A 27,747-nucleotide genomic window follows, 5' to 3' on the forward strand; every position below is an offset into this window, starting at 1 on the left:
GCTCAGTCGTCTCATTTCGTTCAAAACCGCCTCCGGTCATCCAAGTTTAGGCTCTCTGTGATTTCCCAAAATGTCGGGACGGTTCCTTAAAAAGGGCATGGCTGATTTTCTTCCAAATCGTTCTCCAACCCTAGCCTGTGTTCTGTCTCTAATGACTTCATCATTTATTGGACGTTTAATCCTAATTTTCGATCCCTTAGTACAAAAGCAGATGCTGTCTGGACGAACGTCTAATCTCTGCCACAGGTAGTTCGCATCAGAACGCAACTGCCGAAATATATTTAGAAAAATGAGGCACATAAATCCCGTACACAAAAATTCGTGGCATCTGGCATTTTAACTCATTCTGAGTGCTGTATACTACCACTAATTGCACCATTTTAATTCGCATTCCCGCAGCCGTAGCGTTTTGACAGTCAGCACTGCCGCGGCGAACGTGCTAGCAGCCCTCACAATGGAAATTCAATTTTCGTTTATCAGGCTGACAGATTGTTAATCACTGTAACCCGTTCAACATCGCGCTTTACATCGTAATTACGTTTTCATACCACCAAACACGGATTCTATGTTAGCAACCGCTGTTAGCTGAACGCTCTTATAACATGTGCGCTCCCAAAGAAGGCAGACTTTTCTACACGGTCGCAAACTGTTTTATATCTCCATACAAATTAAGCTCCTCACCCCATCTAGTAGGTCTCCAAAGTGTTATTAGATTCACCATCATGGCTGAAATCCATGTCTGTTCACAATGGAGTGATTTCATCTCTGGCTGTTCCCGTAGCTGAGTGGTCAGCGTGACAGAATGTGAAACCTAAGGGCCTGGTTCGATTCCCGTCTGGGTCGGAGATGTTCTCCGCTCAGGGACTGGGTGCTCTGTTGTCCTAATCATCATCATGATTTCATCCCCATCGACGTGCAAGTCGCCGAAGTGGCGTCAAATCGGAACACTTGCGCCCGGCGAACGGTCCACACGACGGGAGGCCCTAGTCACATGACATTTTTTTATCTGTGGCTGAGAGAATCAAATAACAAATCCAAATGAGCTCAATATTTCATCCCTAAATTGTCTCATTCACGCTTACCTTATACTGGAAACATTATCAAGTCTCGGGATACCGTGGAACCACGTTTATCGATTTACTTCTTCATTACTAGATAGTTTACAGCCCTCTTTAAAAATAACAATCTGGTTAAAATGATGTCATTCTTCAAAATTTTTTGTGATATTTCACTGTACCAATATGGGCGAAATTCATGCCAATTCTCAATGGAGAGATTTCATGTATGGCCAAGAGAAGTCACCAACAAATCCAAAAGATTTCATTTGGAGATGAACTTCCGTCACTCTTGGAAAATTATATGCTGCTGTGATCAACTGAGCCACTGCAACACGTGGACAAGTTTAAGGCTCGAAGCTGAGCCCTTGGTTTTGCAGCCAATGTCCTACATTTGGAGCCATCGGAACACGCCTCATGAATAGAGTGAAACAGAAAATTAACTAAATTCGTCCGACAGAGAAAAGACTGAACTTGATGATATACGTGTACAAATCTACATTTTTCTTTCCTTGGGGTTAACCAGTCTTCTAATTGGTTTGGTGCGGCCTAGCACGATATCCTATTCTCTACCAACTTCATTTCAGAAAATCTCTTACAACACACAGCCTCAAACATTTGGTCTATGTATTCCACACTCTGCTTTTTGATCTACAATAATTTATTGCCCTCTGGTACCACTGAAGGTATTCGCTGATAACTTAACGCGTGTCCTGTCATCCTGTACCTTCTTCTTACTAGTCTTTTCCACAGATTCCTTTCCACGCCGATTCTGTGGAGAACCTGTTCATTTATCATCTTACTTTCTTGTCTAGAGCCATGTCTCAAACGCTTCGATTGCTTTCTTTTCCGGTTTTTCTACAGACCATGATTCACTTCCATACAATTTTCCTAAAGGAAGTTCACAGAGATTTCTTCCACACATTACAGGTAATGCTAGAAAATAGTAGACTTGTTTTGACCAGGAATTTCCTCTTTGTTTTTGCTAGTTTTTCATGTCCACCTTCTCCAGTGAATTATTCTGCTTCCACATTAGGGTAATAAAGTAAATATGATCTCCGTAAACTCTGTGCAAAAACTAATTATGTTTACAATGCGACCTAAACAGAACACAAACGTCGGTTTGTGCACGGTCTAGTCACATTGTTGTGACCACCTGCCAAAAGACTAAATAACCGCCTCTTGCAGCTCAGATGGTTCAAATGGCTCTGAGCACTATGGGACTTAACATCAGAGTTCATCAGTCCCCTAGAACTTAGAACTACTTAAACCTAACTACCCTAGGGACATCAAACACATCCTTGCCCGAGGCAGGATTCGAACCTACGACCGTAGCGGTCGCACGGTTCCAGACTGAAGCACCTAGAACCGCTCGGCCACACCGGCCCGCCCTCTTGCAGCGCGCGCCGGCCGCGGTGGTCTAGCGGCTCTAGGCGCGCAGTCCGGAACCACGCGACTGCTACGGTCGCAGGTTCGAATCCTGCCTCGGGCATGGATGTGTGTGATGTCCTTAGGTTAGTTAGGTTTAAGTAGTTCTAAGTTCTAGGGGACTGATGACCACAGTAGTTAAGTCCCATAGTGCTCAGAACCATTTGAACCATTTTTTTCTTGCAGCGCGTACGTACAGGTTCAAATGGCTCTTAGCACTAAGAGACTTAACATCTGAGGTAATCAGTCCCCTAGACTTAGAACTACTTAAACCTAACTAATCTAAGGACATCACACACATCAATGCACGATGCAGGATTCGAACCTGCGACCGTAGCAGCAGCGCGGTTCCGGACTGAAGCGCCTAGAACCGCTGGGCCACAATGGCCGGCGGTACGTACAGGAAGACAGTCAGTGAGGTTCTGGAAGGTACCGACAGGGATGTGGAGCCATACCGATTCCAGTGCCGTGGCCAGTGCGCTAGGTTTCTCTATTGAGACTCCATGGCGCGATCAGCCCGATCGAGGTGGTCCCCCAGATTGTCGATTGGGTTTTAACCTGGGGAGCCTGGTAGTTAGGAGAGTACGGTACGCTCATCGCGGTGCTCTTCGAACCACGCACGTACACAGCGAGCTGTATCACACGTTGCATTATCCTGCTGGTAGATGCCACCGTGCTGTGGAAAAATTAATTGCGTGTAAGAGTGGGTATGGTTCCCAAAAATAGATGGATACCTGTGTTCATCCACTGTGTCTTCCAGAATGACAGTACCACCCAGAGAACGCCATGAAGTCATTCCCCAGTCCATAACTCTCCCTCCTCCAGCCTGGACCCTTACTACGATTGTTGCACGCTACACACGTCAACGGCCGTCTGTCTGAAGCAGCATACAGCGTGATTCATCTGAAAGATGCGACCTGTCGCTACTCATTCGACGTCCAGTTGAGGTACTGGAGAGCAAATCCCAGGCTTAGCCTTTGGTGAAACGATTCAGCATGGTTTCATCGACCAGGCGCCTGCTGCGGAGGCCCAAACGGACCAACTTTCGCTGAAACGTCATTGATGACGATGACGATGAGGTCCCGTACTCCGAGGAGCGTTGGGGACTATGCAGTAGACCTGCAGCGCCATAATAGGTCCTAGTGGAAGTGGATTTCCATTGCCTTCCTGCGAACGTAATGAGGATGAATGATGACGATGAAGACCACACAACAACACCCAGTCATCTCGAAGCAAGAAAAATCCCTGACGCCGCCGGGAATCGAACCCGGGACCCCATGCACGGGGCCGGCCGGGCTGGTCGAGCGGTTCTAGGCGCTCCAGTCTGGAACCGCGCGACCGCTACGGTCGCAGGTTTGGATCCTGCCTCGGGCATGGATGTGTGTGATGTCCTTAGGTTAGTTAGGTTTAATTAGTTCTAAGTTCTAGGGGACTGATGATCTTAGAAGTTAAGTGCCATAGTGCTCAGAGCCATTTGAACCCTTTTTGAACCCCATGCACGGGAAGTGACAACGCTACCGCAACACCACGAGCTGCGGGCAAACGTCATTGAGGAGCCGCTGTTGGTTGTCCCCTTGCTTCATCTGGGAGATCAGTTGGTCAACAGTTTCACTTCTATTCGCCCGTACATAACCCCGCAGTCATCGCTCACCCCTGTCATCTATGGACTGTGGTGCTCCACAGTTACCTTAGCGCCGGTTTTGGGTTGCACCATTTTGCTAGATACGGTATAATTTAAACAAGGCAGCATGCGAACAGATTACAAAATCATCAATTTCGGAAATGCTTCCAGCCTTGGCCCTAAATTCAATGATCGTGCCCTTTTTAGACGGCATGTAAATCGATCCTTTTCCTCATTATGACAACGACTGCTTTGTTTACCGTCTCCCCCCCCCCCTTCCACCCGACATTCTTTATATACCTTCCACTGCTGGTGTTGCCGTTTGCCTTCTGTGAGTGCTGTTATTGCACGTTGACATCGAACATATTAATGTGACTGTACTGTGTAACATTGAAGGACGATTTGAGTGAGAAAAAGAAATGAACTCGAGGGGTACTTATTGTTAGATGGCTTTTGTAGTCTGATTTGAGGATTTTGTCCTGTTTGATAGACCACAAGTGTTCTGCATCAATTTGTTCGCCTCGTCTTCACCTCCACCAATATACAAGGTGTACAACTTTACTTCCGCCGTTTTTTCCCCAACATTTGAGGCTTTAATGAAACAAATTGGTTACACATATATCATTCAAAGTATTTTCCATCGCTGGCCACTACTTTCTCCCATCATTCGGGCAGTGTACGAGTCCCCCGTCGAAAAAATTGTTCGTCTTTTCAAGCGATCCACGAATCGATTCAATTAGTGACTTCTTCATGAGATCGGAAGTGTTGGTCATCTAAACAGGTGATAGTCAAGGGCAGAAATGTATGGAGAATACGGCGGGTGGGGTAGGACTTCCTATTTTAACGTTTCCAAGTACGTTCTGACCTCTTTTGCAACGTGGGGTCGAGCGTTGTCGAGCTGAAAAATCACTTTACCGTGCCTCTCGCTGTATTGTGGCTGTTTGTCTTTTAATTCTCTGCTCAAACGCATTACTTTCGTTATATAATGAGCACCTGGGATTGTTTCACTTGGTTTTAAGACCTCATAGTACACAACCCCGAGATGGTCCCACCAAATGTAGAACATGATTTTAGAGCCGTGAATATTCGGTTTCGCCGTCGACGTGGAAGCATGGCTGGGATATATCCACGATTTTTTGCGTTTAGGGTTATCGTAATGAATCCATTTTTCGTCCCCGGCCACAATGCGATGCAGAAATCCCTTCCATTTTTGCCTCTGAAGCAACTATTCACAAACATACAAAGCCGTTCAACGTCTCTTGGTTTCAGCTCACAAGGATCCCAAGTTACTTCTTTCTGAATCATGCCCATAGCCTTGAGACATTTTAGAATGGCTTTCTGTGTCACTCCCACTAATCGTGCCAATTCTTCTTGAGTTTGACGCGAGTCTTCACTCAGCCATGTCTCCAATTCTGCACCTTCGAAAACATTCTCTCTTCCACCACTGTGCCGGTCTAAGACGTTAAAATCACCGTTCTTCAAGCGTTGAAACCACTCACGACACATTCTTTCACTAGTAGCGTTCTTACCATACGTATTTGAGAGCATTCGGTGAGATTCAGCCGCTGTTTACTTCATACTGAAGCAAAACAGTAACACCTCCCGCAAATGACGAGAATTAGGCTCGTAATCTGACATTTTCAGTCAAGAACAACTTTATGATGCAGGCACAAATCGACTAATGTTTGAATGAGGTTATGTTGACCGAGGAACAAGCTAACTGCCTGACGTCTGCGATCTGTTTCTTTCGATCGCTATTTACCGTTGTCACCACCTATCGGCAAACGGCGGAAGCAATGTTGTACACCTTTTATTACCGTGTGGTTATAGTTCAACTTCCCCTATTTAACACGTTATAACACGGTAACTAATTACCGTATGAGTACCAAACTTGGTAGCATCAATGACCAGAGTAAAGGGCCCATGGTTTCCATGCATCACAGCGTCACCGTCCAGTTCCAACTATGGCCACCAGGTACCGTGATCAGTCGTCGTGATTCATAGTCTCACGCACCTGACCAGTCGCAGTACACTTGTTGACGTGTCAATATGAGCTTTGACAAAAGGAGCGGGGCATTACTGGTGAAGCTGTATTATCAAAACAACAATAATGCTGCAGCTGCACTTCGAGAATATCGCCAGCTGAACAGATTACGGAAGGGTCCTCTTTCTCCACGTGCTATGCGAAGCATGATGAAGTAGTTCGAATCAACTGGAGAGCTGGGTATCGCTCCGAGAAGAGGCCGACGACCGGTTGCACCATATGTGGTTGATGAAATCGCTGTTGCTATGGCAGACAACGCTGCGCGCGATTCTCGATCGTCAGGCAGTGCGTGTGCTGTGTCACCATAGTTGACATCCCGTGGTCTACAGTACGGAAGGTGCTTCGAACCATTCTCAAGTGGTATCCGTACAAGACCCATATCGTACAGCAGCTTGCACCACAGGACGCTCAACTACGTGTTGACTTCGCTCTCCACTTTCTCGCAAGGATTGAAGTTGATGAGGGCTGGTGCTCACCATCCTGTAGACAGACGAAGCTCATTTTTCTCTGACAGCTGATGTGAACACACAGAATTACCGAGTGTGGGTATCTTCACCTGCAGTCACTGTGCGTGAAGTTCCTCTGTAGGTAAAAGTGTCACCGTATGGTGTGGCTTCACGGCTACATTCATTATTAGCCCATTCTTTTTTGAATAAGTTGGTGCTCAAGGAAAAAGGCGAGCAGTGTGATTGGCCAGCGTTACTCCGGTATGTTTCGCCAGCATGTTATGCAAAATAGGGCCCCAACGCACATCACTCGTGAACTATCGGCCGATCGTTTCCAAATGCTGCTATCGCCTGATTCCACTCCCTGTGATAACTGGTTGTGGGGCTACCTGAAGGACAGGTTTTACCAGGGAAACATTCACATGTGTGCTGATCTGAAGCGCAGCATATCATGAGAGGTAGCCAGCGTACCTAAAGACATGTTTCGTTCTACTGTGGAGAATGCAATCCTGTGCTTTCAGACTCTTATGAACACTGATGGCCACCACATTGAGCCCCTTTTGTAGCAGTAATGGTACCGGTATGTTATGGTATGATGTACCGTAGCAACACATTAAAAGTGTTTCAGTTTGCTTGAGTCTGCATTATTTCTCTTCCCCTTGTCCTTGACATTAAAGGTACCAAGTTTGGTATTCGTACGGCAATTGGTTGCCGTGTTACAACGTGTTAAATAGGGAAAGTTTAATTATAACCACCCGGTACATTGCAAACAGTTACCGTTAGCCGGCCGAAGTGGCCGTGCGGTTAAAGGCGCTGCAGTCTGGAACCGCAAGACCGCTACGGTCGCAGGTTCGAATCCTGCCTCGGGCATGGATGTTTGTGATGTCCTTAGGTTAGTTAGGTTTAACTAGTTCTAAGTTCTAGGGGACTAATGACCTCAGCAGTTGAGTCCCATAGTGCTCAGAGCCATTTGAATCATTTTTTAGTTACCGTTAACACGCGGTGTAGTGTGAAAAGTGGAATTGATGTATTGCCCCCCCCCCTGCCTGTCGCTTCAATTCGGCACAGGAAAGAGAAACAAAAGGTATTAATGATGGAATCGCAGCGGCACCTCGGGCTGCCTCGTTACGCCAGAGGCTGCCCCGGTGTTGCTGTGGCAGCTCTGGCCGCTGCTCGTCTGTGAGGGCGATCTGGCCGCCACGCCGGCGCGCAGTAATAAGGCGACGCCGCGTATCGCTTTCCCGAGACAACTCGACCGAGCCAGATGAAATCCCGTCCCCGTGTCAACAACACACGTGTCCCTCAGCCCTGCCCTATGTAGGTCAACAGCAGCGATCTGTCTCCGCTCTGCAGCCACGCACGCATACGACACAGCTACGCCGTAAAATTTCAAAAGTGATACGGTATAACAATTTCTCCCTTATATTCTCAGAGTCGATATTACAAGCACAGTGTATCGCAATTTTATGGGTATTTTCTGTACCTCAATTTCAATTAATAGCGATTCCGCCGGCCGCTGAGGCCGAGCGGGTCTAGGCGCTTCAGTCCGGAACCGCACTGCTGCTACGGTCGCATGCTCGAATCATGCCTCAGGCATGGATGTGTGTGATGTGGTTACGTTAGTTATGTTTAATTAGTTCTAAGTCTAGGGGACTGATGACCTCAGATATTAAGTCCGATAGTGCTCAGAGCCATTTGAACCATTTGAATAGGGATTTCAGTCAGATATTCTGGAGCGGTAGAACCAATACCATTATCTCAGTCACATATGGACATAAAGCAATGAATGCTGCATACATTCTTTGAATCAAATCCTCCAGACGTCCTGTAGGTCCATTGTCAGGCTGACGCCATTGCTCACACTGCCGAAAACACTTGCTACGTTCGCTGACGAGGCGAAATACTTCGTTGTGGCCCGTAACTTGAAGTACAGACCCATATCACTGACCTCAATTTGCAGTAGGATTTTGGACCTTATACTGTACTCGAACATTATGAATCACGAAATTTCCTGGCAGATTAAAACTGTGTGCCGGACGGAGACTCGAACTCGGGACCTTTGCCTTTCGCGGGCAAGTGCTCTACCAACTGAGCTACCCAAGCACGACTCACGCCCCATCCTCACAGCTTTACTTCTGCCAGTATCTTGTCTCCTACCTTCCAAACTTAACAGAAGCTCTCCTGCGAACCTTGCAGAACTAGCACCCTTGAAAGAAAGGATATTGATGGGACATAGTTTAGCCACAGCCTGGGGGATGTTTCCAGAATGAGATATTCACTCTGCAGCGGAGTGTGCTAAGCCATGTCTCCACAATATCATTTCTTTCAGGGGTGCTAGTCTGCAACGTTCGCAGGAGAGGTTCTGTAAAGTTTGGAAGGTAGGAGACGAGATACTGGCAGAAGTAAAGCTGTGAGCACGGGGCCTGAGTCGTGCTTGGGTAGCTCAGTTGGTAGAGCACTTGCCCGCGAAAGGCAAAGGTCCCGAGTTCGAGTCTCGGTCCGGCACACAGTTTTAATCTGCCAGGAAGTTTCGTATCAGCGCCCACTCCGCTGCGGAGTGAAAATCTCATTCTGGATTATGAATCACCTTGAAGAAAATGATTCATTGATACATAACCAACACGGTTTCAGAAAATATCGTTCTCGTTCAACGCAGCTAGCTCTTTATTCCCATGAAGTAATGAGTGTTGTCGACAAGCGATCTCAGATCGATTCTATATTCATAGATTTCCAGAAGGCTTTTGATACTGTTCTTCACAAGCGAATATTAATCAGATTGCCTGCATATGGAGTATCGTCTCAGTTGTGTGAGTGGATTCGTGATTTCCTCTCAGAGATCACAGTTCGTAGTGATAGACGATAAATCATCGAGTAGAACAGAAGTGACGTCTGGCGTTCTGCATGGTAGTGTCATAGGCCCTCTGCTGTTCCTCATTTACATAAATGATGTAGGTGATAATCTGAGCAGCCCCCTTAGATTGTTTGCAGATGACGCTGTAATTTACCGTCTAGTAAAATCATTAGGCGATCGATTCCAAATACAAAATGATCTAGAGAGATTTTCTGTGTGGTGCGAAAAGTGGCAATTAGCACTAAACAAAGAAAAGTGCTAGGTCATCCACATGGGTACTAAAAGAAATCCGATAAATTTTGAGTATACGATAAATTGCACAAATCTAAGGGCTGTCAATTCGACTAAATACCTAGATTTACTATTACGAGCAACTTAAATTGGGAAGACCACATAGGTAATATTGTGGGGAAGGCGAAACAAAGACTGCGTTTTGTTGGCGGAACACTTAGAAGATGCGATAAACCCACTAATGAGGCAGCCTACATTACACTTGTCCGTCCTCTGCTGGAACATTGCTGCGCGGTATGGGAACCTTACCAGGTAGGATTGACGTAGGACATCGAAAAAGTGCAAAGAAGGGCAGCTCGATTCGCGTTATCGCGAATAGGGGTGAGAGTGTCACTGATATGATACGCGAATTGAGGTGGCAGTCACTGAAACAATGGCGGTTTTGTTTGCGGCGAAATCAATTTACGAAATTTCAATCACCAACTTTCTCTTCCGAATGCGAAAATATTTTGTTGACATCCACCTACGTAGGGAGAACTGATCATCATAATAAAATAAGAGAAATCAGGGCTCGAACGGAGCGATGAACCCTCTGCCAGGCACTTAAGTGTGAATTGCGGAGTAACCATGTAGATGTAGAACCATTTCTCAAACAAACTAATACAAGGGTTTTCTCTCAGGTGCAGTTTAAATTGCATATTTCAAAGCGTTTTTCCAACATGGCCTTAGCGCTCTTACTTTGCAGGAGGAAATTTAAAAAAAAAATAAGAGCACGTATAGTCGAAACACTCCGAGCATCACATTGGCGTGGCGTGATGATCGTCTCCAGTCCCTGCCTGTTGGTATTTTTACCGCTGCTGTTCTTACACAGTGTCACTTGGGTGCCTGTGGAGCGCCTTTGCTTGTAGACACTATGGACAGTCCTCATTGGTGCAGCAACAAATCGCACAGCTTCGCTCACAGCAAGGCTAAGAAGGTCGTAGCAGGGATTCATTTTATTTATCGTTCTCAGCCTCAGGGAACGTCCTCTTCTCGTGTGGTTTCTCTTCAGCTGCGGCAGCCTGTTACGTACCTCCGGGAAATAACGTTTCAGTCCAGGCAGTCACCGTTATAACATCGGAAACAACTAAACAAACTACAGACTGCAATTCATTCGAAGAGTATTGGAAAACAGCGAGTGGCTCGTAGAGATCGAAGGCTTGCTACGTGATTTCTGGGATGGAAGACGGTGGAGGAAAGAGTCGACTTTGAGGTCGTGCCTGTATGAAACTTCGGAAGGAATTGGTTTTGGTGCTGTTTAAGCACTGTTCACGCCTTTACCTGTAGCGAATTGGGGAGGCAGCAGGAAACAAATCACGGTCGCCTGGTAGGAGGAACTCCCGTTCCTCAGTCACTGATTTACTTCCCTGTGTATGAGCTTTCAGCCTGTATACCGCTGTAGAACACCAATATGAATAGCGGCTGTGCCGCTCACAACAACAACAATGGATGAAGATGTACTAAGTTCGCAAAACAGATAAATTCTTATATTTGTTTTTATTTATTTATTTAGCGTATGGCTAGTATTACAACACACAGGATATTTTTTTTCATTATGAACATATATACACATATTTAACACATAGAAAATGGAATTACACGTCAACTGGCTAACCCGACAATGCTTCGCAGTTGCTAAATAAGTATGCCAACCAGATTTATGGCCTAATCTTCCCCCCCCCCCTTCCCTCTGCACATCTCCTCACCCCACTCTCTTGATCCATCTCCTCCACCTCCCCATCTCAACATTGGTTATATAATGTTCACTGCACGTTCCTATAAAAATTTGAAGTAAATGGTTTGAGAGGTTTTCGAGTTTTTTGGTGACAACGTATCGCATTTATATATTGCATTTATATTTATATGTTGTATCTATTTTTTTAAAAAGTATAGCCTACGTCCGTCCCAATTTTCATTAGTGTATCGTGCAAAAATTTGAAGAAAATTGGTCAGGAACTTTCCACAAGTTTCGGTAGCAACATTAAACAACGACATGTCTTTACGAGGTGTGGCTAGAAAAAAACCGGACTAGTACTGGTGAAACAATAAAACGAATGCAATAAGGCTGAAAGTCGCGTGGCCTGTCACGTGACTCTCGCTCCGCCTACTGCTCGAGTTTCATCTGCCTCCTGCACTCAGCCTGCCCGTGGCGTCTGTTTTAAGTAGTTGACGTTTTGTCTGTGCGTCGGAAAATGTTGAGTGTACAGAAAGAACAGCGTGTTAACATCAAATTTTGTTTCAAACTAGGAAAATCTGCAAGTGAAACGTTTGTAATGTTACAACAAGTGTACGGCGATGATTGTTTATCGCGAACACAAGTGTTTGAGTGGTTTAAACGATTTAAAGATGGCCGCGAAGACACCAGTGATGACACTCGCACTGGCAGACCATTGTCAGCAAAAACTGATGCAAACATTGAAAAAATCGGTAAACTTGTTCGACAAGACAACAAGTCAACTCCTGTTAACTCAGACACTGCTCTGATTGTTAAACGGCGATCTTGTCGAACAAGTTTACCGATTTTTTCAATATTTGCATCAGTTTTTGCTGACAATGGTCTGCCAGTGCGAGTGTCATCACTGGTGTCTGTTTACCGATTTTTTCAATATTTGCATCAGTTTTTGCTGACAATGGTCTGCCAGTGCGAGTGTCATCACTGGTGTCTTCGCGGTCATCTTTAAATCGTTTAAACCACTCAAACACTTGTGTTCGCGATAAACAATCATCGCCGTACACTTGTTGTAACATTACACACGTTTCACTTGCAGATTTTCCTAGTTTGAAACAAAATTTGATGTTAACACGCTGTTCTTTCTGTACACTCAACATTTTCCGACGCACAGACAAAACGTCAACTACTTAAAACAGACGCCACGGGCAGACTGAATGCAGGAGGCAGATGAAACTCGAGCAGTAGGCGGAGCGAGAGTCACGTGACAGGCCACGCGACTTTCAGCCTTATTGCATTCGTTTTATTGTTTCACCAGTACTAGTCCGGTTTTTTTCTAGCCACACCTCGTATAAAGTAGCATAGATTAAATTTACAGTATTAATAAATCACAGAAGCTCGCAGACACATATCCAGCTGAAGAATATATTCAATTTTTATCTTTGTTGTCGGCAGGAACTCCTCCAGATCGCCAGTAAATAATCGTTTTGGGCACACACGTATGATATATTGACCATTTTGGCGTTCTGCACCATAATCACAGCTGGACGATATTGCTGATCCGCACTTGTACACTCATTCAGCGCATCTTCCACTACTCGTCCTTACTCTGCTCTGTTGAGAACAGACATGACCTTGTGGTTCTTTCCAAAACCTGCTGGCCTGGACGAGAGCAGGGTCTGAAGCTGTTCTGGGGTACTGTTGTTCTGCCAGTTCCTGCCCATCGACCTGATAATATTACTCCGCTGTCCGTCAAAAATTTTGCAGCTTGTAGAGGCTGATGACGGGAGTGAAGTCTGCATTTATTGAGTGTATGGATGTCCACATGTACAGGGAAATAAGGATTGTCAGCTAGTTTTGTGAAATCCTACTTAAGAGCAGATTCTTTCCACAAAAGTAGGGGAGCTACAATACCGGTCAAAAGTTTTCGATCAATTATGGATTCGTGGCTAAAAAGGGGATATTGATTTGAATATTCTACCGCATCCCGTTCTGGTGACTAAACATTTATAAGCATGTAAAGACTAAGCGCCTGTATGGTGTATTTAAGTGGTCGTTCACTCAGAGGGCCGCTGTGAATATCTACAACAACACTGACGTACCTTTACCTAAGATGGTTTCGTTCGAATAAGCCTCAGTTCTTCTGCTGTTTGTGCAGCAATCAGTTCGCATTAGTTTACAAACACACTGCGCGCTCTAGCTGTGTGTTTGTTTATCTGATCAGGTTCATATCAGATTACTTCCTAATGGGACGGAAGCAGGAGATTCGAATTGAAAAAAAAAGTGCTGTAATTGCAGTTCTGAAACAGAAACGCTATTCTAGTAGGACAGTAAAAGCTAATTAATAGAAAAATAGTAACAAAATTTGGCGTAGCCCAATCTACAATGCTGTATATGTTGCAGCGGCTCTAGCAGTCTGGTGCAAAGGCAAGGGCTTCGCGATCTGGATGACCCAGAGTAACATCACACAAGGAAGATCAGTTCATATTTATACAAAGTAAACGTGAGAGCTCTCGTACTGCACTTGAAATTGGGGAAGAAGTAAATAGTATGCGAGTCTCTTTCTCAACAATGCAACTCCGAGTTCGTGAACGGGGTTTAAAGGGATACACAGCGGCTAGAAATCCTTTGTTACGCCAGCAAAATAAGGTGAAAGGATTGCAGTGGGCACAGTAACATAAAAACTGAAGGGCGCAGCAATGGTCCAAAGTGTTACTCTAGTATTTAAAGTGTGGAGTTTTGGTAACCATCGTCGAATGTTTGTTCGTCGACGTCGTGGAGGATGTACGAAGAATCAGTGTGTGACGCAAACGGTGAAGAATAGCGGACGGCTTGTCATGGTGTGGTGATGTCTTGCGGGTGACATAGTCAGTTAATAGAACACTAAAGAAGGATGGATATGAACAGTGCAGTTCCATCAGGCAAGAGACTCATTGGGTTCAAAAATGGTTCAAATGGCTCTGAGTACTATGGGACTCAACTGCTGAGGTCATTAGTCCCCTAGAACTTAGAACTAGTTAAACCTAACTAACCTAAGGACATCACAAACATCCATGCCCGAGGCAGGATTCGAACCTGCGACCGTAGCGGTCTTGCGGTTCCAGACTGCAGAGCCTTTAACCGCACGGCCACTTCGGCCGGCGACTCATTGGGCATGGGTTTGTTCTGCAGCAGGACAATGTTCCCAAACATAAATCTAAATTAAGCAGAGGGTATGTCAATAGAAAAGAAAAATGCGGGGAATTGGAGAATATGATTTGGCCAAATCACTCACCTGATTTAACTCTCACAGAATTCTTATGGGATAAACTTGACAGAGAGGTCAGAAAAGTGAGGTCATCTAATGCTAACAATCTTTGGAATAATGTAACAGACATGTTGGACTGCAACATCGGCAAAAACATAACAAAATCTTATTTCCAGACTGCCAAGAATCTGTGCAGCCGTTCGGGGGCTACAGTGTAAATACTTCGATGACTCTATAGCATATCGTATTGTACTTAATTACGTAGAGAGAAAATATTTTTCTTGTTTCGTTGGTCTCTGTAGTTAGTATAGAGTGTTTGTACAATGAGATAAAGTACATAGTTTTTATCATAGGTGATCGAAAACTTTTGACTGGTAGGGTATATGGCAGATAACAGTTGGGATGTTTCTGATTGTTCCTATGATGATGCACATAGCCTGAGCTGCATGTCAACTACTGTAGTGTATGAGTTGTCAATCAAGCCTAAGCACAGCGAAGTATTCTGCCACAGGAAACACCAGTCCAAGAGCAGAAGTTCTTGGTGTTGGAGCTATTGAATCCCATGCTGTCTCATAAATTTCTGCAAGATGTTACTTCTAGTCTTCATCTTAGCAGCAGATCTCAGCACTTGAGTGCTCTTTGCAGCTGAACGTCCTGCTAGGAATGACCCCCAGATAACTTGAACTTCTGTTATGCCTCAGCCTTCCAGATATGTCTTTATTTCCTGTTAACAAGCTTCTTACTAGGGTAAAAACTGGTGACTTCTGTTTAGGCAATACTTGGTCCTAACCTCCAGGTATTAAAAATTTGCCAACAATTTGTGGGTTTTCGGTGAAGACAGACACAATAACACCCAGATCGTTGCGACTCGCAGCAAGAGCACAGTCTTCAGCATATCCAAATTTCCTTCTTGTTTTCTTAGGCTTTAGTGCTATATACAGAGAAAACAGAAGGTCTAGCACTGATCCTTGTGGAAGGCGATTATTAAGCTTCTTTAGGGGCTCGTATGATTCCCCATTAGAACTTGGAAGCCTCTATAGCACTAAAGCTTTCCAATTTTAAGACTTGGCGTGAATCGTAAAAGTTTATATAGGTACTCGTATCACCCTCTTGCATCCACAATGTATAATACGCCACTGTTAGATCTATAAATGTGGTTGACGTTTTTTATTGGTTTTGAAATCTGTATCTGTGTATAAAGTTTAAAGACAATCCACAGAAGATGACAAAATGAAGCGTAAACGTGCGAATACACTTGAGATCTAAGCAGCTCATAAAAACGCTTGCGAAAACGTTGCTGCAAGTGTGTACGTTGCTCGCAAGAGGCTCGTGTGCCTCTCAGCGTCAGCCACCTACTGTTGGTTTTTCCAGCCCTCTTCCTCAAAGGGCGCTCGAGTTCAGCTGCGACGGGACTGTTGCGTGCTGAGAAGTGTCTTACAATCGCCAGCAATGTGGCTCACAAAATGCCCAGTCAGGATACTGCGCTCACCTATTTACCCGAGAGGCTCAAGAACCGCTCGCGATAATGTTGCTCGTAAGTATATATGGACCTTCGCGGATCTGTAGGTGTCCCAGGAAGAATGGTCAATATTCAGGGATGTGAGAGAAACGTGTATTTGAAGAATAAAGTCTAGTAAACGTAGGCTTCTTCATCCTCGATACTGTGAAACAAATCTCTTCTGATGGAAGCTAATATCTTTCCATATTTTGAGAGGTGGTAGTATGGGCCAAAACAAAATGTTCAGAAAATATAGGTCTAAAGCGCATATTTTAAGAACTATGAACACTTTTTCATCTTCGCTAAGCTGAACACATCTCTTCTACTGAAGAAGTGCTCATAGCTCTTAAGGTACGCGTCTGAGAGCCCATGTTTATTACACTTTTTTCCTTCGAGCGACGGTTCCTGTCATATCCCTGAATATTCATCATTCCTCCAGGGACGTCCTCTAAACAAATTATTTGACATACGAGTAACTGTAGCATAATTCCATGAAAGAAGGTGCTGGTTATCAGTTAGGAATGTACTGCGTCCCTGAAATTGTAATGTTTTATATCTGGTTAACGCGTGTAGAATTACTGACAATGGGGCACATCTGCATACGTAAACTGAGTGTCTGTAAAAGGTCTGTAAAACGTCGATGATCTGCTCTGAGTCACAGGCAGCTGTGTGAATAGACGGGCTTGATTGAATCAGTGTTATGTACAAATGTAGGCAGCTGGTGTGATGTCGACATGATGTGTCGATCTCCCACCGAATCTGCGTGTGGCATGGTCGTTGGGCAGCTTCCATCTTGATGTAAAGAGGCTTCTGAGGCAAATTATCAGAGTAACTTAAAGACCTTCCTCGTTATTTGTCTCCTGCCTAATAACTCTCCTGTTAAAACGTTGACTGGTTGAAAGTTTACCGTCTTACCTCCTTGCCTAGCGACGCCAGATGAAAGTTTGATGTCAAGCCCTGAATCAAAATTGCGCAACGGATAACTGGGGAGGGGAGCTTGAGAGCGCTCCCTAGAGAGCATGCCCTTTCTGTACGATACTAGGCAAGGGGCTGGAGGGCTCACACGCTGATGTGTGGGTCCCTGCATTCTATAGCTTTTATTTTAAATAAATTCCTTTGACTTCTTTGTGATTTTTAAGGTATGTTAAAGATTGATGACAGTTGAGTACCTATTTATTTTAAACATTATCACTCGACTTTACAGCGATAGCAGCAATTGTTTCAGTTTACAGGTATTACAATTTTACAACATGTAGCTCGGGTGTATTATATACTAATCTGCACGCACATTTCTACGGGTAAGACGGAATTGCGTTGGCTAAATGTATACAACCAAAGTCACCCAATATTTTACATAGGCATTCACTATGTGAGGAGGATAACGGGCAAACTGGGGACCAGATACTTTAACACAGGGGGTCAAATTTCCGGAAGTAAATGAGCACATTCATTACCTTACACAATCCCAAGCTGGAAAAAAAAAGAATTGGTACAAATATTCAAATACCTCTCTTCCATGCGTGAACACTGAGACAGACGCACTGAGGGCACGTCTGCTCACTTACCCGTCTTCTGTAACACTGCTAGAATATGGTGGGCACCCGGAGGTCTTCCTGGGCCCCGGTGGAGGGGATGGTCGAACCACTTGGCCGTGATCAACCTCTCCACCCCAAATCTTGTGACACTGAAAAGTCTTTGACTTTTACCTGCCTGTGCTGTTTCTCTGATCCCCTAGCCAGGAGTAAGGTTGGTACTACTATACTACAGAACTACTTCCCAACAAAGATTTGGCCACGCTTTACGGAAAGGTGTGAAGAGGATTAGAAAAGTTCATGTGCAGATTCACATCCACGTATAAGAAATGCATAATACCCGACACATATAAATACGTATTATGAAGCCTGACACATTTCTTTCCACCCGTCCACATGGGTTCTGTTGCACCCGCAGCCGGCCGCGTCGTGTAATAAAATTGGCTGCGGAGCCGCCTCTGTTTCTATTTCCCAGTGCGAGCGAGCAGCGAAACCTGCTGCTCATAGAGCGGAAACTACTGTACCGTTTCATGGTTTCCAACGCGGGGGCAGACTCGTGCTGGCTCCTAATGTGCTCACAGCAGCGTCTATTGTCTGCAGTAATCAGTCGGCAGAGGCGGTGTCAGTGTTATATTTTGAACTTGAGGTCAGACAAAGAGAACACAGCTGGATGCATAAAGTTTCAACCATTGGATCGCAAGAAAAACATCCGACATGGAATGAAAAGTAAGGATGTCACAAAGTGACAATGTCAGAATGAATGCAGGCATGAGACAAACTGTGAAAACTGGGCACGGAAGGAAGGCTGACCACTTAGTAAGTGGACGGACATAAATTTAGATAATTTCTTATTTATAAATTCAGTGTTTTTGCAGCAGAGTTTTACTTGTAATGTAGGATGCTTCGTATGCAGATCATATCTCCCTCTCATTCTCGGTTTATTTACTTTCTAGTTTCCTTTTTTTCTGCCATGTTTTCGTTCCGCTATAAAACACAAACTTTACTGCGAGCATTTTTTAGAATGCACGTTTCAGCTGTAAGATGACTCCCACAGTTATTCATCGGCATGCTGAATTCTTTGATGGCGACAGTCATCTGTTAACTTTCATCGGTTTCCTAAGCTGAAAAGCGGTTAACAAGATTTTAAAGAAAAACTTTTGAACATACATATTTTGGGTTCCTATCCTGAAGTTCTTATAAGTTGCGACCTATAGTAGGTCAGGTAAAGTTTTTAATAACATTGTTTCTAATCAGATTTGCAGAGTCCATACGGGATATTTAAAGTAAAAGTGGTTGGAAACACAATGAGCTACGATTTACCAAAACCTTCGGCACTAGTGCATTATCTTTTAGTGTATTGAATCTGATCTCTAACGGAAACTTTAATCCGACTGAGCCAACCATCTGAAAATGACACCTTAAACCGACATCGTACAACTGTTAATGTTCCTGCTTGTATTTTACGAATTAACAAACGAATTTGGAAATTTATCCCAAGTTTAGACACCGCAGTTTTGTATTTCATACCTTAGAGTAACATCATCATATATATCTACTGTGGATACACAAATGTAGTTAAATGTGATACAATGAAGAAGTAGAATGGAAAAAGCTGTAGTACCGATGATTCAGGGCGTGAACTGTGACTACAAAGCTCCTGTTCTCAACTTTGGCCCTTTATTAATGTACACTCAGGAATAATTTACCTAGTTAGCAGTTGATATATTGTAGGGAGAGCGATCCTGTCGCCACAAAAATGGAATAGTCTGGTGTAACAGCTCACTGAGATGACGTTAACACTAGTAGCACAGGTCGTCTGCGAGTCAGTAGGCTGCAGCAGGAACAAGATGAGTGATCTCGACCAGGCTGTGGGTTGCAACCCCATGTCTGATTTGGTACAGTTTGAGTGATGCTCCACAGATAAGAGATTCACGTGTGGATCTCCATGTCACATGCCACCACGTCAAGGATGTATTGAGAGTGAAGCCAGAGATGAGTGCCGTAAACAGCAAAGCGTTGATGATACTTGTTGTCACCAATGACCACAGACTAATAGACTTATACAATGCTCCAAATCACTCTCCAATTCAGTGCTGGATAGGAACAATAACAGCAATGAGAACAACAGCAAGTGAACACCGTCACCACACAAAACCACCTCTTCGTTATTTGGTAAAACAACAACTATTATAGGTATGTTTCTCTGCTCACTGCGTATCAGAGGGCACAAAAAGATGCAGAAACATAAACTTGGGCGATCGAAGCACGGAAAAATGTCGCCTAGGCTAAGGTGTCACGCTACAAGTTGACAGATGCAGGTAGTACTGCTCAGGTGCTTAAATCGTTCGTACAGGTGGTGGAGATACTGCTATGTGGTGGGTTGGGGTTGACAGAGTGAAACGTGGCTCCTGATATATCTGCCAGTGTCTCTAATCAGCATACAACACATCCTTATTCCAATCATGAGCGTCCGTCTGCCTGCATATTACAACCACAAGCAACCCACATTATCAGGTACCTACATTATCATTCCATCACTCTTAAATTATAACAAAATAGTTTGATGGATGCTCTACAGATAAAGGTCCTTTTGTGGCTCTCCACGTCACCTAACTACAGAGCATATATCGGATGCTATCGAGTGATTCTTTTAAAGATGTGATATCAGATGTGATCAATCTTCTTGCATTATGGACAGGATTGATCTGTCATTGATCACACTGGCTTCTCAAAACTTACAATATCTCGTAAAGTCCGTGCCAAGATATGGTTTTACCATGAAGCCTCCGATGTAGTGAACGGTAGATGCAGGTTGCCAGTTGGTAGCCTTCCTTACAATGTGCACCACTCAGCCTCAGGAGTACATCCTGTCTGAGGCGACAGTGGAGCGATGATTTACCATCTGCCTCCATAAGCATTTAGTGAAATGTGCGTAAACAGGTACTGGCTCCCAGGTGACTGGCTTCCTGGCTGTCAATGTATACGCTGTAGTGATGCTGGAATGATGGCTCACAGTCTACCTCAACAAGCCTCTCAGTTAGTGAAACGTGGCTTCCAGCTGGATGGCTTCCTGACGGTGTTTGCCATCCAGATTTCAATGTATATACCGTCTGTAGTGACGCTGGGGTAATGTTTCGCAGACTATCTGAACAAACCTCGCAGATAGTAAAATGTGTGCACGCCGGTGTGAGCTGCCGGTGTTTTCTAACTGTCAATGTATACATTGTCTGCAGTGACACTGAGGTCATGTTTCACGGTCATCCTCAACAAGCCTCTCAGACAGTGAACTGTGTGTGCACACAGGTGCGGGCTGCCAGGTGGCGGGCTTCCTGACGGTGTTCGCCAGCCAGCTGTCGGTGTACACGCTGTCCGTGGTGACGCTGGAGCGCTGGTTCGCCATCACGTACGCCATCTACCTCAACAAGCGGCTGTCGCTACGTGCCGCGGCACAAGTCATGGCCGGGGGCTGGCTGTACGCGCTCGGCGTCGCCACGCTGCCGCTGGTCGGCGTCAGCAACTACTCCAGTACCAGGTGAGTTGAGCTCTGTCTGCCGCCTCTTCACAGGGGTAGGCGGACAGCACTACAAATAATGCAATTCTGGGACTCCCGTCTGCCAGTCTCGTCGATGAAGAGGTATTAGACAGGGCACGAGCTCAGATTGTGGGAGGTTGGGAAGGAACCTGCTAATGTACCTCAGAAAGGAATCATCCAGACATTTGCCTTAAAAATATTACCACTGCTCCAGCCTGCAATGATTGTGGGATTTAGTAGTTTGGACATCTCACTTACCAGCCTCTCAGACAGTGAAATGCGTGCAAATACTGGTCCCAGGCGGCCGGCTTACTGACGATGTCTGCCAGCAACCGTCAATGTAGTTACTGTCTGTAGTGACGCTGGGGCTACGTTTCGCAGTCTGCAAACCTTGAGTTGAATGTGGCTAATTCAGTTGAAGTTTCCAGGCATTAACATGTAGTGGTTCAAAGTCAAACGACATTCGACAGAGCTCCAGGAAAATACGCTGAAGGCGCTAGGGGATCCCCCTTGGCATATAAACAACAGGAGAAAGCTTGCTAAGAAACAGCGCCTACAGTACAATAGGTGTAAAGCAAAGCATAAATTCAGAGATAATCAGATAATCAATTCGTGCTTTCCTACCAGAAGGGCAATGCTTGAGGCCTTAGAAAACTTCTGTAATAAAATATAATCCGATAAGTTTCAGATATTTTCCCATTTATTAAAGCAGTCTATAGCAGGCAGATTAATGCCTGTACTTTTGTTAATGGAGCAGAGGGCCAAATACATAATGCAAAACGAAAGCCATAAAGCTGTATTATCTCTTCAACTGTTCCTTCCCAAGATAAAATAAAGGAATATTGACACCAATATAATGCCCAGCCACTTCAAAGATTGGTGCTATAATAAATCATACTAGTGGTTCTGAAGAGGAGCTGTTATCACAAAACTCCATATCCCAGCCGAGTACCTTACAGTTTCTATTTAAAATTCGTCAGTGAATTAGCTTCACTCTTGATCATTGAGCAACGGCTAATTGCAATCTTCTGCACAGTCCTGGAGCAGAGAAATGTTCCTCGTGAATCACAGTCACTAATAAGAAACTCCCTTTTCATATCACCTTATTACAAATACCTTTTTATTTCTTTTAAAGTACTTATTAACTGGATAATTTGCATAAAACGTTGTCATAGGTAACAACTGCGAACACTGCGATAGCCCATTACCTCTGTCCGTCGTACAAATTTGACTTTTCTAAACGAATACACTTTCCGACACGATAAACATATTTGTCATCGTCGCCTTGAATTGTGATTTACCTTTTGCTACTGTGGCGTAACATGCTTATTATAACTGAATTTTGTTATTTGTTCACATCGTTCGGTTCATTTTTAAAGTTGTTTTCTCTTCATACACTCAACCACTCTGATCCCAACTACATTTATTCCAAACACTGTCATTCTTTGAAACTATTAAAGTGCGAAAGATTCTCACGGGTCCCGTGGTAATATTGAATCGCTGTTTACAGATCTTCCAATACCAAATTCAGTATCAGATTGACAGCTACCAAGTAAAGTAGACTGTGGAATCGGCTATCTAATTAGTTTTGCAACTCTGCTGAAAATTTCCTGACTGTATGTAGCAGATTATTATGGAAGTATAATAGGCCCATGGTACACGTTAATGACCTAATGGATAGTATTAGTCACAAATTTCTTTTCCTGTTTCTCGTAACCAAACCTTTCTTTTCCCCTGATATCCTCTGTCTCCTGTTCTACTCATCGTTAGGCGTCATACATGGGAAATTTTAACTCTACGTCTTCTTACTAGGATCTTTCTGTCCTTCCTTCATGGCATTTCATAGCACCACAAATTTAGCTGAAAAATCTGGCTTTTGGAAGTATGTTCCTGTTACTGTTCGCCCATGGTCCACGCTGTGTATAGCGGCCAACTCCTGGCCTCCAGGGATTACAGTGGTGCATCAGTTCTCTCGTTTGTCAGTCAGCACTTAGGTAGTAACTTGCTCCACCAATCATATTGAAGGGTATCTCTACGTAAAGGATCTGGTTGGGGGTCGGTGCTCGTGGTGAAGATGTTCATAAAAATGAGGTATCTATTAACATGGAAGGTTGGAGGACAGTATATGGATATACGTGAAAGTAAAGCCTTTGATGTTTAAATGAACTCAGTTGCCGATCTGCAGATTTACGATAGATGAATAAATATTAAACAAATAACTTGGCCATGTTTATCTCTTGCACAACCGACAGTAGTATGACGTAAAATGGAAGTTTGCGAGGGAATACTTACGCATGTGCTCTCGAAAAAATATTTCGTTTATTGCAGAACAACTGAACAAACTAAAAAGCTAAACAATTAATAAATGGGTGTTGGTTGCTGTCCTTCATAACATTCTTGGGTGAATTACAAAATTACATTTACAACTGCATCTTGGAGACCCCAGAGCGATTTACAACAATTATTAATTACGGAAGGCTAAGCGGAATCTTTCAGTGGCGACAATGACGCACATATACACGTATAATAAGATTCAGAAGAAACGTAAGAATGAAGAAAAGCTTCACCAGTATGCACGAATTGGCAAACGGTCGTTCCCTTGGCTTGAGTGCACGCAGCAAGTGAACAAGAATTCACCAATAGGAATAAAAATGGTTCAAATGGCTCTGAGCACTATGGGACTTAACATCTGAGGTCATCAGTCCCCTAGAACTTAGAACTACTTAAATCTAACTAACCTAAGGGCGTCACACACATCCATGCCCGAGGCAGGATTCGAACCAGCGACCGTAGCGGTCGCGCGGTTCCAGACTGAAGCGCCTAGAACTGCTCGGCCACACTGGCCGGCAATAAGAATAAACTGTTAACAGTTGCGCCATGGAAGAAATTCTGAAATTAATTTGGAATTTTTTCCCCGAAAATCAGAAACTGCGGCACGAAACGATTCTCACAATCCGCGAACAAGTGGTCGTCACAAACAAATATTCTGCGTAAAGTGAATGGTAAAATTCAGAATAGCTAAGCAAATTGGGCAGGATACATTCCTGTGAGACACGGTCTGCGAACTTAAGGCTCTCAGATCCATACTTAACACGCGCTGAGACACGTGGAAACTAGATTCCGAACTGAAATAGAAATTAGCGAATTTTCAGAAATCTGTTTAATTATACTATATTCGTGAGATCAACAACGAACTAAATCATACTGAACTGAGAAGATACATCACGAGTCCACATGTCTGAACAGAGGTAGAGAAGAACAATCGCTTGCATGCGTGGCTAAGTGCAACTGGTTACAATGCTCCGAAATTAACAATTCCGTATACCGCACAACGAGCACTGAACGATGAGAGCAAGACCCTAATTTTGATTGGAGTTGAAATCTACAAAATTAATATAATGATTTAACTATGAATAGGCACATTCACACTTAGTCGGTGCTGTCAGTCTCGAGTCTCCCAGGATTCGAACCTGCGACCGTAGCAGTCGCGCGGTTCCTGACTGTGCGCCTAGAACCGCTAGACCACCGCGGCCGGCCAGGAAACATTCCTCACACACAAAGAAAGAAAATGTGTTATGTGGACATGTGTCCGGAAACGCTTACTTTCCATGCTAGAGCTCATTTCATTACTTCTGTTCAAATCACATTAATCATGGAATGGAAACACACAGCAACAGAACGCACCAGCGTAACTTCAAACACTTTGTTACAGGAAATGTTCAAAATGTCCTCCGTTTGCGAGGATACATGCATCCACCCTCCGTCGCATGGAATCCCTGATGCGCTGATGCAGCCCTGGAGAATGGCGTATTGTATCACAGCCGCCCACAATACGAGCACGAAGAGTCTCTACATTTGGTACCGGGGTTGCGTAGACAAGAGCTTTCAAATGCCCCCATAAATGAAAGTCAAGAGGGTTGAGGTCAGGAGATCGTGGAGGCCATGGAATTGGTCCGCCTCTACCGATCCATCGGTCACCGAATCTGTTGTCGAGAAGCGTACGAACACTTCGACTGAAATGTGCAGGAGCTCCATCGTGCATGAACCACATGTTGTGTCGTACTTCTAAAGGCACATGTTCTAGCAGCACCGGTAGAGTATCCCGTATGAAATCATGATAACGTGCTCCATTGAGCGTGGGTGGAAGAACATGGGGCCCAATCAAGACATCACCAACAACGCCTGCCCAAACGTTCACAGAAAATCTGTGTTGATGACGTGATTGCACAATTGCGTGCGGATTCTCGTCAGCCCACACATGTTGATTGTGAAAATTTACAATTTGATCACGTTAGAATGAAGCCTCATCCGTAAAGAGAACATTTGCACTGAAATGAGGATTGACACATTGTTGGATGAACCATTCGCAGAAGTGTACCCGTGGAGGCCAATCAGCTACTGATAGTGCTTGCACACGCTGTACATGGTACGGAAATAACTGGTTCTCCCGTAGCACTCTCCATACAGTGACGTGGTCAACGTTATCTTGAACAGCAGCAACTTCTCTGACGCTGACATTAGGGCTATCATCAACTGCACGAAGAATTGCCTCGTCCATTGCAGGTGTCCTCGTCGTTCTAGGTCTTCCCCAGTCGCGAGTCATAGGCTGGAATGTTCCGTGCTCCCTAAGACGCCGATCAATTGCTTCGAACGTTTTCCTGTCGGGACACCTTCGTTCTGGAAATCTGTCTCGATACAAACGTACCGCGCCACGGCTATTGCCCGTGCTAATCCATACATCAAATGGGCATCTGCCAACTCCGCATTTGTAAGCATTGCACTGACTGCAAAACCACGTTCGTGATGAACACTAACCTGTTGATGCTACGTATTGATGTGCTTGATGCTAGTACTGTAGAGCAATGTGTCGCATGTCAACAGAAGCACCGAAGTCAACATTACCTTCCTTCAATTGGGCCAACTGGTGGTGAATCGAGGAAGTACAGTACATACTGACGAAACTAAAATGAGCTCTAACATAGAAAGTAAGCGTTTCCGGACACATGTCCACATAACATCTTTTCTTTATTTGTGAGTGAGGAATGTTTCCTGGAAGTTTGGCCGTACCTTTTTGTAACACCCTGTATACTAACATATTACACATAGATGTATTGAATATGCGTGTGGGTCTCCAATAATTACCAAAAATGCTAGTAAAATGTGAAGTGAAATGAAGATAATACACCTTGTGGCCATTATAGACACACTCCGCTACTCAGTCTTTCTTCATGTGCTTTATAGTTTGCGCCCAACTAAAAAGGACTTGCAATACGGCGGCCGAATTCCCCCGCATAGGGCCTCCCGACCAACAATGCCATACGATCATTTCATTTCATTTCATTGCGCCCAGAACTGAGGTGCTAGAGGTAGGCACATCAAGCTAAATTTTAAGCAAAATCACGAAGATAGTCATGTAGAGACCATCCAATATTCAGACATGTTTCATGTGTGCAGGGTGATCAGAAACAGTCTGATAATATTTTAAAGGTGTTGCAGAGTAGTCTGTGCTGAGAATTTGTTCACGACAAAATTCGACACATTGCGCCGTTTACGAGTTAATCAGCATTGAAGGTAGCCAATCAGGACATTGTGTCCTCAGATTCAAGATGCCTACCACAGACGGTGACGCCAAACCTGTTCTTCATCTGGTTTCCTAAAACCGAACGAGAATGCGATACAAAAGTTGGACACGGGGCGGTAGTACAGATCGAACCCAAGCCGCAGGCTGAGCAGTCTCGTGCGCTATCATCTACGTTCTGAGAACAACTGACACTAATTGTACCTGGCGGGCAGCTTGAATTTGCGCACGCAGCTCCCTGATTGGCTAACTTCAAAGCTAATTAATTCGGAAACGGTGCAACCTATCGAATTTTTTTTCTTAACATTATTTCTCAGCACAATCCGTCCTGCAACTTCCTTACAACTTTTTCAGAATGTTTGTGACTAAAAATACGAGGGTGAGTCACATGAAAACCTTAAATTTGCGATAACAAATCGAAATTTCACGTCGTTATCCTGTAAGTTGGTAAGCGTGCTACAAACAGCGTGCAGAATGACCTGTAGGTGGCAGCATAGTGCAGATGCACACATACTGTCGCAGTATCAGGATAAAGATGGCCGCCCCACTTGCACCAGGGAAAAGCAGCGTTCTGTTATTCAGTTTTTGCGTAGTGAAGGTGTGAAACCAATTGAAATTCATCGACGAATGAAGGTTCAGTACGGTGATGCATGTCTGTCATAGCAGCAACTCTACGAATAGAGCAGGAAGTTCGCAAATGGTGTGACTTCAGTGGAAGATGCTCCCCGTGCAGGTCACGCACAACGAGTTGTGACCACAGAACATTGCATCAGTTGAAGTCATAGTGAAGGAAAACCGCCGAGTGACACTGAATGACATTGCAGCATGTTTACAGATTAGTCATGGGGCAGCACACCACATTGCGCGTGATGTGCTCCAGTTTCACAAAGTGTCTGCAAGATGGGGGCCATTGCAGCTGACTCCTGAAATGAGAGAACGACGTGTTGATGCTTGTGAAGAACTTCTTCGGCGCTTT

At 44.5% G+C, this 27,747-nt stretch overlaps 1 protein-coding gene across 1 annotated transcript in view; it reads left to right on the plus strand.

Annotated features, from left to right (window-relative positions):
* LOC124595971 (thyrotropin receptor-like) overlaps window positions 1–27,747 on the plus strand; it is a gene marked incomplete at its 5' end in the record, with an annotated part of 363,740 nt that overhangs the window by 210,070 nt on the left and 125,923 nt on the right. Inside the window, one exon of the mRNA XM_047134913.1 lies at window positions 20,965–21,193. Within this exon, the coding sequence (XP_046990869.1) occupies window positions 20,965–21,193 (229 nt within the window). The remainder of the gene's footprint in view (window positions 1–20,964; window positions 21,194–27,747) is intronic.

The sequence above is a fragment of the Schistocerca americana genome, chromosome 1, assembly GCF_021461395.2.
Source record: "Schistocerca americana isolate TAMUIC-IGC-003095 chromosome 1, iqSchAmer2.1, whole genome shotgun sequence".
Classification (NCBI taxonomy): Eukaryota; Metazoa; Arthropoda; class Insecta; order Orthoptera; family Acrididae; genus Schistocerca; species Schistocerca americana.